General features: G+C 33.8%; 1 protein-coding gene and 1 pseudogene across 1 annotated transcript; one reads left to right on the top strand and one right to left on the bottom strand.

The window, feature by feature from the left end:
• The first annotated feature begins 3,683 nt into the window (after positions 1 to 3,683).
• Positions 3,684 to 9,053, top strand: LOC114723025 (uncharacterized). The gene is made up of 15 exons (XM_028909165.1): positions 3,684 to 3,901; positions 4,844 to 4,963; positions 5,477 to 5,536; positions 5,631 to 5,732; positions 5,872 to 5,955; positions 6,042 to 6,160; positions 6,269 to 6,370; positions 6,454 to 6,570; positions 6,879 to 6,944; positions 7,065 to 7,131; positions 7,735 to 7,788; positions 7,877 to 7,966; positions 8,137 to 8,184; positions 8,265 to 8,303; positions 8,529 to 9,053. Exons 1-15 carry the CDS (start codon positions 3,884 to 3,886, stop codon positions 8,646 to 8,648), a joined length of 1,206 nt encoding a protein of 401 aa, XP_028764998.1. The 5' UTR covers positions 3,684 to 3,883; the 3' UTR covers positions 8,649 to 9,053.
• Positions 9,054 to 9,549: 496 nt separating this feature from the next.
• Positions 9,550 to 12,023, bottom strand: LOC114723045 (glycosyltransferase BC10-like; annotated as a pseudogene).
• Positions 12,024 to 12,343: the final 320 nt, after the last annotated feature.

The raw sequence follows: 12,343 nt of genomic DNA on the forward strand, positions 1-12,343 counted from the left end.
AATCATTGCTGTTTTTTTTTTTTCCAAAGCAGAGTTGACTCAATATCAAATGACAGCTCTAAAAGGTGATAATTTGGTTTTCGAAAAATAACTATTGCAAATATATGAATATAATGGAGAAACAATACAAATTTGAGGGATTGAGTGCCAAACCTTGACGATTTAAATTAAAACTAGATGATTACGATTTAATATCATTTTACTTGTATTTTTAAATACAAGTTTATTTTAATATATGAGGAATTAAAACAATAATAACTTTCTAATTAAAACTTTGTAAAAATATAAATTTAAACAATTCATAAGATATCTATGAGTACACGCTCCTTGGGAAAAAAACGGGGAGGAATTTGACAAATTGTGATGATCCTATCCAACACATGGTCTCCGTTTTTTTGTTGATTTTTTTAATTATTAATAAACGTGATAAGGATCAGAATTTGTGTGAACGTGAAGTCATGGAGAATTAGATATGGAAAGAGAAAAATAAAAAAGAATTTTAATTAAAATTAATTTTTTGATATTATAGTTTTCATCGAGTTACTTGACTTTAGTTGCATCTACGACGGGAGTTACAGCAACAGGGAAGAGAAATGAGTTGAAATTATGAGCTATGAATTACATGGAATCAGGATTTATAAACTACTCTTATGATATTAAAAAACCATTTAACTAATTTGATTAAATTAAAAAAATTAGGTAAGTTAGTTAACTATAAAAAATACTCTTCCGGTCCTTAATATAAGACCCATTTAACTAATTTGATTAGATTAAGGAAGTTAGGTAAGTTAGTTAATTATAAGAAATATGACATGCTTGTCCTAAAATACCATACTCATCTTTCTTAATACCCACTTTTCCTCTCCTACTTGATTATGATTGAGGGAGTATCTATAGGGGTAATTTAGAGAAAATTGATAAATATAAAAAATGGTTCTTATATTTAGGACCAAAATCAACTCAACAATTGGGTCCTATATTAAGGACTGGAGGAGTATGATAATATTTTTCCTAAAACACCATAGGCATCTTTCTTAATATCCCTTCTTTCATTTACTTGATTATCATTGAGGAAGTATCAATAGAAGTATTTAAGAAAAATTGATAAACATGAAAAATACGAGTAGATCTTATATTTAGAATCAAAATCAACTTAACAATTAGATCCTATATTAAGAACCGGCTTATGATGTTTCAGAAAAAGCATGTTATATTTTTCATAATTAACTAATTTACCTAATTTTTTTAAATCTAATTAAATTAATTAAATAATACTTATATCAAGGGAGTATAACCAAATCAGAATTATAGAAATCAAGAGGATAATTTTTATTTTTTTAGTGAATTTTTTTGTTCGTGTTTTTTAAGGATGAAGCGGAGAGGGGGGAGTTGGCGGCGGTCCACGCGGAGGAACGATAATTCGCACTTGAGCGCACGATGTGGCATCCACCGTTTAAAACGTGGGCGCATCCACGTGGCCTCTCATGGTCGACTCTTCCCACACGCTAATTACGCGACAAGGTCCCATGATAACGATATCTTAAAAGTGAAAGTGTCTCATGTTGGTGGCTACCTATTTGTACGGTAATAACTAATCATGTGCCTAACGCAGCGGCCGGCGGCGCCATGCTGTCATGATTTTCAAAAAGGTTTTAATAACTCAAAACTCTCGTATACTTACTCAATAAAATTATTTTTAAAATTATGATTTAGTTTTTATCTAAATATTTAAAATTATAATTGTTTTTTTTTCTCTACCCATTACCCAATTATAATACAGTTTTCAAGAGGATTAATTTTTTAAAACACAAGTACATTAACATGATATAATTTTTAGCACTTATCCTTACCAAAATAAGTGTATGAATGGAAAAATATGCTGTACATTTTTTCCCATGTTTTTGTATTATACTTAATAGAAATAAAATTTAAAAAATTAATCACCACTTATGTTTAGACACGTGGCATTTAACTTTTGAAATAATAAATAAAATATGTATTTATTACCTCAATATAAGTACTGGTACGTCTCATTTTTCGTACCAAACAATTCTTCAAATGAGTGGATAATTTATTTTTTATTATAGAAGAAATTTTGAAAATAAAATATGAAATGAATTCGTACGTGTATATTCTTATTGCATTTTTCCAAGACTCGCGTGATTTATTCATTTATTTTTAAAAAATATATCTAAATGTTTAAACGAGGAGAGAAATTATGTAGTCATCAAATAATGGAGTATATGAGAAATTTATTTTCAAGAACCACGCATCATCGATTTAAAATACCAAAAAAAAAAAAAGTCTCTGCATACGCGCAAATCACTTGGATCTAATTTAGTTTTTCCCTGTAAATCCAAGCTCCTTTTGTTCACCGTTACTTTGAGGTTTGTGCAGTTTTTTTCCTTTTTTTTTTTATTTAACCATCACAAGAATTACCGTTACTTGGTTGCTTGTGCATTTTTCCATTCTAATTTAAATAAAAGTTAATATAGATTTTGATCATTAAGCTTGTTTTATTTTGATTTGGTCCCTTAAATCTCAAGTAATAGGTTTTGGTTCCTCAAATTTTTTTCATTTATAATATTAGTCTTTATAATTCAATAAAAATTTGGATCATTTTAGCATTCGAGAAATTAAAAATTATAGTTTGAAATTTAAAGAACTAAAACTAAAATGAGTACAAACTTAAAAGACTAAATACTATATTAATCCTTAAATAAATTTAGTGAAAACAATTGTAATTTTAATTCGTTCTAATAACAATAAATTGTTTACTGTGGTCTTTGGGGGAAAAAATCGATAAATTGTTTGCTGACTTTATTAACCACCACAGCCATGGTTCATTTCAACTTTCAATTCAGTTTAATTGATGGCCTGTATTTTTCTACGGCAAGGTTTCACCGGAAATAAAGCAACCTTTAAATGGCCGGATAATTTGGTTGTTGCCTTATAATATTTTTTATGAATTTTGAAAATGAGACATTGATTTATATATACTTTTAATATTTTTTTTAAAACCCATGTAAGTTGTTATTTTTTTTGGGGTTAATATAATTTTTTGTCTATTAAATTTGTTCTTATTTTGATTTTTACTCTTTAAGTGTTAAACTATAGATTTTGCTTTTTCAATAACACGATCCAAGTTTTTATTTTAAATAAAAAGAAAATAAAAAGAAATTTAAGAGTTTAAAACTTAAAAAATCAAATCTAAAACAAAAACAAACTTAAGAAACTAATACTTATATTAATTTTTTTATTTTATAAAAATCGATCTTTTTCTGGTTACTTGGGAGGGTTGTACCATTTTTTTCTGACCACTACAAGACTGACCCCTGCGTAATACCAGGGATTTATTCTAACTTTAATAAATTTAGCGAAAATAAATGTAATTTGTTCTCATCATTCACTACTTATTAACTACTATACTATGAGTATTATTTATAATTATTTATCCTTTCACTGACTTTCCTTAACCACCACTTTATTTCTCTCTGTTTTTCTTTAAGCAATGGTGGGGTAAGTTTCCAGCGATGGTTTGCTAATTTGCTTCATTTCTGGTTTCAACTTTCAATCCAACTCAGCCGATGACTCCTTGTGTTTTCCTACGGCGTCGTTTCACGGGAACAAAGCAACCTGTCCGTGCATGATGCTCTCTCTCTCTCTCTCTCTCTCTCTCTGCCCCTCTAGTTCTCTTGTTGATCTCGCCTTTCGTCATATTCCTCCCTTTCTCCATTCAACTTTCCTTTAGTCATTCCTTTCTTTTCTTTCAGACAACTCTAGTCTGAATCTAAAGAATACCAAAAAGTTGTCTTTTTATTAGTCTTCTGTACAATTTGTTCTCCGTTCTCTTTATCACCCACAACCAAAAAGAACAAAAAAAATGAAGGCTTTCAATTCTGTAAGCTCTCTCTCGTTCTTACCATTCTGTGTTTTCCAATGATGGGTGTTCAATCTAGTTAGCTTGTTTTTTCCGTGGCTTTCATTTTTTATATGTTGAACTAATGGCTTCCTCTTCTGATTTCTAATGGGTTTGAAATTTGAATATTAAAATAATGAAGTTCATTGTTTTAAAACTTCGAGGAGGAAATTTTTGCTTGGGTTTGAATTGTATCTCTGTTTGCTATCTTCTTCGGTGGTGAGGTTTTCTTCAAAAAACAGTTTGAGTTCGCAGTTCAGTTTGGTCCTTTGTCAACTTAAAATCATTTGATTGTTGACTGGGTCTTATAATGAGACTTTATTCTGTTTATTGATTTTTTTGCGCGAAGAATTTTTAGCTGCTGTCAAAGTTCAAAAGACTAAAATTTGCTCCAATTCCAATCGAGTCGAGAGTAGATTGTGTGCGCAAATTAGCGCGTGAAAATAAAGACTGCAAAACATTTTTAAAATTCAGGATTCCCAGAGAAGAGAAGAAATTGAAATTGCGTTCGTCTCTTCGTCTTAAACTGGCTTTAAACTTCATCACACAACTTTTTCGAAGAATATTCTGATTTTTGAATCATTAGATGGACTGGTAGTTCCATGGGGTGTTCATTTTCTAAATAAAAAGTTTATTTTTGGCGACATGTTGCTTCATTTTTACCTTCGTTTAGTTATTTTTTTTAAAAAAAAAAAATCGCTGCTTCGGATTCTGATAGGTTTCTTCACGATAGGATTTTTGAGCACAAATGATGATGTTTCAGAATCCGTTATGTCATATTGGTCGCCTCTTTAAACTATCTGATTGCTATGCCGGATAATGATGGACTAAGTACATAAATTGGACCAATGAGATAATCAACTTTGCAAGTAGAAATCATTTTGAGTTGTAATGTAACTTTGATTTCTTATTCTTTTTTGTCAGGCTTTTGTATCTGCAGAATCAAAGAACAGGTTGTTATTTTTGACCTTCATCATTGCGGTTTCTTTACTTTGTGCGGCTTTCTTTGTTGGCGACACATCCATCGCAAAGGAGTACAAAGGAGTATGTATCTCTAATTTTCAGTCCCAAAGTTTTGACATTACACTGTGAGAAAGAAAGTGCTGACATTATGTCATGAAGAATTTTATTGATCTGAATTATTTGATGATAACTCATTCTTTATCAATGTACAGCTATCAAGAATCGATCACTTTTCTCAAATTTCGTACTTTCAGTCAAGCATTTTGCATTTTAAGACTGATTACAATCAATTTATTGTATCATCAACAAGATACGTCTTCTAGATTGAAGCTGCAGCTAGCTAGGTCAATCTGAAAAATTGGTTTTCTTCTTTTGATCACAAAGACCAGTTGAATGGTCATCAAACACCCCCCCCGGGCGAGTTTGTTTTAGATTTTTGTTGTGGACAAACTGTTCTATGTTTCAGGCTCTGAGTTTGTTTGATTATAGTTAAATTTCACTTGACCTTACATTTTTTTTGTGTTCTTTAGAAGAATGAGTTTGAAATCTGATTAACAACTATTCAGCAAATAATTTTTGATACCATGCATGCAGAAATTAGCACAATGGGGTCTAATTCGTGCAATGCAGAATACAAAATCCCCTGGATGCAAGGTTTGTCTGTATTTAGGGAAATAATACTTCGACAATGTTTTGTAACTTTACTTAAAAATTAGTTCTAACTCTCTCTCCTTCTCCCCCCTTTCAGAATCAATGTAGACCTTCTGGAACTGAGGCATTACCTGAAGGAATCGTTGTTAAAACATCTAACTTGGAAATGCGACCATTGTGGGATTCAGGTGTAAATAATGTATGTGATGTGCGCGCTTTATGCAGAGTACAAAACCCCCTGGATGCTAACCCTCTACTTTGTTAATTTTATTTTTTTCCTCCTTTATTTTCCGTCGAATTTATTCCTCATCTCACTTTGTGCATTATTCTTGCTTCAGAGAAATTCAAACCCCCCATTGAATTTGTTGGCTATGGCGGTAGGAATTAAGCAGAAAGCAGTTGTCAATAGAATTGTAGAAAAGGTGAAAGCTGCTTGACCTGTATATTTTGACTTTTATCAAACTTTCATACTTTATCTTCTGAGTTCTGACTTCACAATTGATTGCAGTTTCCTTTAAGCAATTTTGTTGTGATGCTTTTTCACTATGATGGTGTTGTGGAAGGATGGAAGGATTTGTCTTGGAGCAACAATGCCATACATGTGTCTGCATTCAACCAAACAAAATGGTATTGACCAGATCACATTTGAATCTTTCTTCTCAAATTGTAATCAGCTATATGCAGAATAAATTTCTATGTATTGAGTGAATATACTAATGCTAGTTGATGGTGTAGGTGGTTTGCTAAACGGTTTTTGCATCCGGACATAGTTGCTGATTACAATTACATATTTCTTTGGGATGAGGACATAGGTGTTGACAATTTTGACCCAAAAAAGTAAATCATTTGTTTTCCATTTGTCAAAAAGCTATACATAATTACTTATGCTTCGTACTGACAATATATCAATTATCTGATAGGTATTTATCTATTGTCAAAGAAGAGGGACTTGAGATATCACAGCCTGCACTTGATCCCAGTAAATCAGAAGTGCATCATCCACTCACAGTTCGTAAAAGAGCATCAAAAGTGCACAGGTTAACTAACCTTATTTCCTCTCTCAGTCTTCTGCTGCTTACAGTTTCATTTAACACACTGAGAGACACAAGAACTACGTGTATTCCTGTGTATATATGAATAAGTTCAGCTCAGTTGTATATATCGATTATTGTGGATTGGAATCATCCACATTTGGCACCAAATTATAAGTTTATGATTCCCTTGCATAATTTATACTGGATTCTATTATCCCCTCATTTACTTGGTACTCGTATGCGATATTTAGTTATAATTTTTCGGTCCTTTAGTAATGCTTCTCATACCCTATTGTTTTGGTCTGTAACAGAAGATATTATAAGTTAAAAGGCGGTGGAAGGTGCGATGACCATAGCACTTCTCCTCCTTGTATTGGGTAAGTAAACTCCACACTGTATGTCATACTGTTCTCCTTTTAATGAAGTTCAACTCATCAAAATCAACTATGCTATTAAAGCAGACCTTCAATTTAATAGTGAAAGAAATTACATTGCAGCTGGGTGGAAATGATGGCACCAGTGTTCTCTAGAAATGCATGGCGATGTGCTTGGCATATGATACAGGTATTGAATATAACACTGAGCCATATTCTGAAAATCACAATAAATTATTTCTGCCCAAGAACAGCATCTGACACTTGTGGCTTGACATGCTAATGTGCATTACATTCACTTTGCACGTGGGGATTTGAAACAAATGGTTATAATGGCATGGATGATGGAAAGTTCGAAGCTTTTCCAGCCTTTTGTGGGCTTATAATCTGGATTTATGCCTGAGCAAATCACTAGATGGGTATTTTAAAACAATGTACTCTAGGTTGCCTCATACTTCTTTTCTATGGACAACGAAATAACGTGCTTGTTTTGTTTACTGTTACAAACGGGCTTTTACAATTTTGAGACAAAGTTACTCTCACCTTACTTTAGTCAATTTATCTCTTTATGATTGGTTTGATTTGCCTATCTTTGCTGACCTGGGTGTACCTAAGAATCTCTTATTGGTATGTTATGCAATAGGGTGTGATGCATTTTTTACTAAACACACACACACACATCACGCATGGTGGTGTGATTCTGTTTTGCTTAGTAGGACTATTTTAATCTTTCAATTTTGTGCTATTTCTTCTTTAATGGTCGTGTTTTCCCTAATCAAATTTCTGTCTACAGAATGATTTAATCCATGCCTGGGGCCTTGATAGGCAGCTTGGTTATTGTGCACAGGTAATTTGCTTGCGCAGAGCAGGTTCATTTAAAACGATTTTTTTTTAAATTATTTTCGGGTAACTGTTATATCTTGACAATATTTCAGGGTGATCGAATGAGAAATGTTGGTGTAGTTGACTCAGAGTACATAGTTCATTTGGGTCTTCCAACTCTTGGTGGTTCACATGGCGATGAGGTTAGAATCTCTATTCTTTTATGTGACGTGTCTTGCTTCGTTGCCATATTGGATTCTAACACATATTTCACTAACTTCATTTCTTGGAAGATGCAATTGTCATTAATCACTTCTAAGCTTACTTCTTCGGATTGTATCTGACTTTTTTTTAAAAAAAAAACTCAATGCAGGTAAACGATAAAGCTCCAGTGTATCCTCCTTCAAGTTCAGATGCACCGGTACATATTCTAAAGTCAAGTTCTGTTTCAGTTGACCTTTTCATTATTTAAATTGTTTGTTTTCTTTTATGGCATGGCAGGCACCATCAACCCCTCATGAAGATAGTTCCAGAGCTAAAGTAAGTGTTCATATATTCTTCTCTGAATGTTTACACACGCGCGCGCGCGCGCCCCTCCCTTGCATCAAAATTAAAGGTTAACATTATAGTAAACACTGTTAATGCGAAAATGAAGAAAGAATTATTTCACTATGATATTAAATTTTATAATGTGTGTTAATCTCGAATGCTTATTTTGATTCAAGAATCTCACCTCTCACAATACAACTTGAACACCAATTGCAGGTGAGGATGCAGTCATTCATTGAAATGCAAGTTTTTGCGCAAAGATGGAAAGATGCTGTGAAGAATGACAAATGCTGGATTGATCCCTACAAAAAACAGTCAAACCAGACTGACCATTAGTTCGACATCCATGGCTTTGACCAGGCAAAACCCTTGCTGGTCTTGATGTTCATACTCGGATGTTCGAAACAGACTCATTTTACAAAGTATTTGAGTTTAGCAGGCAACTGGTAAGATTAATTTCGTGTCTTAGATGGAGCTTTTCAATTGGTGCCTCAGTGAATGAAAATTCCAAGAGCATGGGGACTTCACAATTTTCCCCTTATTGGGCTTTGCTGTCTTCGTTTTTGTGATTGTGCCATTCATTCATTACTTTAAATTATGGTGTATATAGTGAGGTATAGAGGTGTTCATTGTTTAGTTCTTTTTATTTTATATTATTTTATTTTTCCTCTGTGAAAGCCAGTGTAAATGGCTTACATGGCAAAACAGTGTGATTCATTCTTCAGATAATTTATCTTTTTCTTCCCCTTCAATTTAATTTCTTCATTGTTTAGTTCTTGCAGCTTTTTCATTTTTCTTCCTTGCCACATTATTGTTTAAGGAACTTATTTTCTAGTTTTTATTCTGGAAATGTTCTTGTGCCTCATGATTAGTGGCTATTGCATATTAACAATTTCAGTACTCATATCTCATAAAAATAATTATATCAAATTTTGAGAGGTTAAAAATTATCAATATAAATAGGGAGAAGTGAATATTATGTGTCGATTGCACTATTGTGTCATTTTTTTGTCCGTTAGACGACGGCCGGAAGATCACTTCAAATACAAGAATTTTGTTCTGTGAAAAGAAATTGTAAAACTGTGCCTTGGTTATGTAATGAGTATTGTTAGACCTGAAATATTTGCTTCTTCTCACTGGGAAATTGAGGAGAAAAAAATCCGTGAGAACAAGAAAATCTTTACGTTTTACATTTTGACCCATGCAAAATCGTTCACTATACTCTCATTAACTTCTCTATCAATATGTAGAAACAAAATAGTTTTTGAATACCCCACACTTTCTCTCTCACACACTCTGTAGATCAAAATTTTCAAAAGTGCATGACTGTTGAAGATAAGTTAAGCAATGGCTCCAATGCAGTTGAGTCAAACTTACGAGCAAAGAGAAAACAGACAGAAGTCATCTCTGAGTTATATCGACAAAGTGTTCCATTGTTCCTTATAGCCTGTAAGAATCCCACAGTGACGTTTTCTCTGCCGTAAGTTGCCGGATGAGGACCTCCCATTGACCAATTCACCCATGTGACTGTTCTGTTAGCATTCATGGGACCATAGAACATGTTCAAGAATGTTGGAATGTAATGCTCATCTGGGTAGCAAGCAGGCTTACAGTATTTACGGAAAAGAGTGTAGTATTTGGTGTCAGACACTAAATAAACAGCCACAGCACGACGAACTTCGAACCACTGAGACCCTTTTCTCCAGTGTTTGAGGTGAATGTGAGGAAGCATACTGCGGCTGTATCGGCCTCGCCCGTATCGAGAAGGATCATCATAGGACTCAACAAAACTGTGGACGGAGTCAGTGAGGTATCTGTAGACAGTAGGGAAGTTGTAGACTGGGATGCAGGTCTCGGAGAGAAGAATAAATCGCTCGTTTGAAAAGTCTAGCAGTGCATTGCCTAAAAGGCGCCTCTCAGCATCTGCTAGTGAAACAGTTCCCCCAGAGACATCCTGAAGAAGATATTAAAAAAGTCATAATAAAACATAATTCATAGGAATCCGTTATTATGCTAATAAATCACCAGGAGATCTTTTTTAAGAAAGAGTATTGATATGGAAAAGAGAATCTGTCAAATGAGGCGTTTAAGGTTATCTTGGTGTATTCACTTAAAAACAAACAACATAAACTGTGAGGTTAAGCAAAACCAGAACAAAAAGAAGGTAAAAAGCGTAAACAACTGAATTCCAAACAAGCAAGTTCCAGGCAATATAATTTTCCCTTAAAATATGGAATATTTTTTTCATATTAAACGATGCCTAATCGCCCGAGCAAACTTAATATTTGCATAGGGCCCAGATGTCGAATTCAGTACAAAGCATAAAACTAATTAGTTCAGCTATGCCTGAAATTGATCAATGACAGAAAGCCTGTTCAAATGCAGTCTGAGTTCTAGGCTGATCAGTTTGCCAATTGATTTTAGCATAGTCACGTTAAAAAATGTTTTGTAGTACCAATGCTATGCGACATATAATTTTATCAGGTCAAGCGATGCTACCTTATTTCCATGCATGAAGGACCTGATCGAATTCCTCAATCTACCAATGATTTATCTGAGAAATATGTTGCTACCATTTGATATTTGTTAAATCACTGGATGGAAGACAGTAAATATCTGAAGCTTTTCATACTGTAAAAGGATTTCATAATAATCATATGACAAGTTGCAGAACATAACTCTTTTTGCGGGCCTTGTGCATATACACATACAGACAGATCGAGAATTCTATTTGTCATTTCTCTGAACAGCCTATAATCTCTTGTGTGAGAGAGAAAGACACACAAAAGAATGTGATTCTTTATGCAGCTCACATTTCTTTTTCACACTCATAACCTCTTCTCTCTTTATCTTAAATTCTCCATGCATCCACTACTCCAGCTGTGCCAATCATGGACCCCGAAAAATAAAAACAAAAAAAAACTCAATTATATGACAATGTGTTGTGAAAAAAATCAACTTTTCAATCTAATAACAAAAATCCAAAAACATGCACTTAAAGTTCTGTCTTCAAAGAAAGCTGGAACGGAGATTTTTTAATTTCAAACCTGACTAGGATTTGGCGTCCATAGAAAACAGAAGAATTGGACACATTGAGTGTATATCCAGGAGGTGCATGGACATATATGTTGAACAATTCCTCATGTCCCTGGAAGAACCTCTCCCAGAGTGGCAACAATGGCAACGGTCCCCTTGTCAAAAACATGAAAGCCAATTTAGGAATTCTGGTATAAGGATACTCTTCTTTCATGGGCACCAAGGAAGCTCTCCAGAAAAGCTCATCATCCAGCAAATCATGTGTCACGTTGGTCGGATGCAAAAAGGTCTCCATGTTCAAACAATCAGTCTCGTCGCAGATGCTGCAATTTTCTTCCTCCATGACCCCAGCCGCACCAATTGATACATGGTTCATTAGAGTATACAGTTCTGATTGAGTACTAAATTGTTGTTGATATGAAACTCATAGTTAAACCAATAACCACCCGCAACAAAAACTACCAAAAACGAAAGCGCTTGAGCTAATCTAAGCAAACCTACGTACTTCTCTGGATCATCTTTGTCTCTAATCTTCCTCATCCTTTTTGATCCGATCCTCTGTTTCTCTTCTGACCCTATCCGACTATATCAACATGAGAAACTTTGTGGATTTCATTAAAATTCTAGGGGCGGTATTCACTACCTCCAGCTTGGAGTTTTTAACGAAATCCACGAGCATTGATGGCCGGCCATCTCGAAATCGAAACCCTTCAAGGATATCAGGCTTGAGAAAAGAATTTAATAATGCGACAACCCCAGAAAACCCAGTCTGCACAACAAATTAAGATCTACAAAAAGGGTTTGATGAAGAGAAAAGAATCAGAAGGAGTGTTGAGTGAGTATTTTGTGAAAAGGAACTAGCGAGTTTTCTAGATATAGAATCAAATCAAAATCAAATTGGCATCACATATATAGTAGAAGACAAATACAGCGAGAAATGCGAACTGCAAGTGGGGTAGTTGAAGATTCTGATTGAAAAGGAAAGCAAGAGTGCT

The sequence above is a fragment of the Neltuma alba genome, unplaced genomic scaffold, assembly GCF_004799145.2.
Source record: "Neltuma alba isolate B1F8T4 unplaced genomic scaffold, ASM479914v2 tig00012118_pilon, whole genome shotgun sequence".
Taxonomy (NCBI): Eukaryota; Viridiplantae; Streptophyta; class Magnoliopsida; order Fabales; family Fabaceae; genus Neltuma; species Neltuma alba.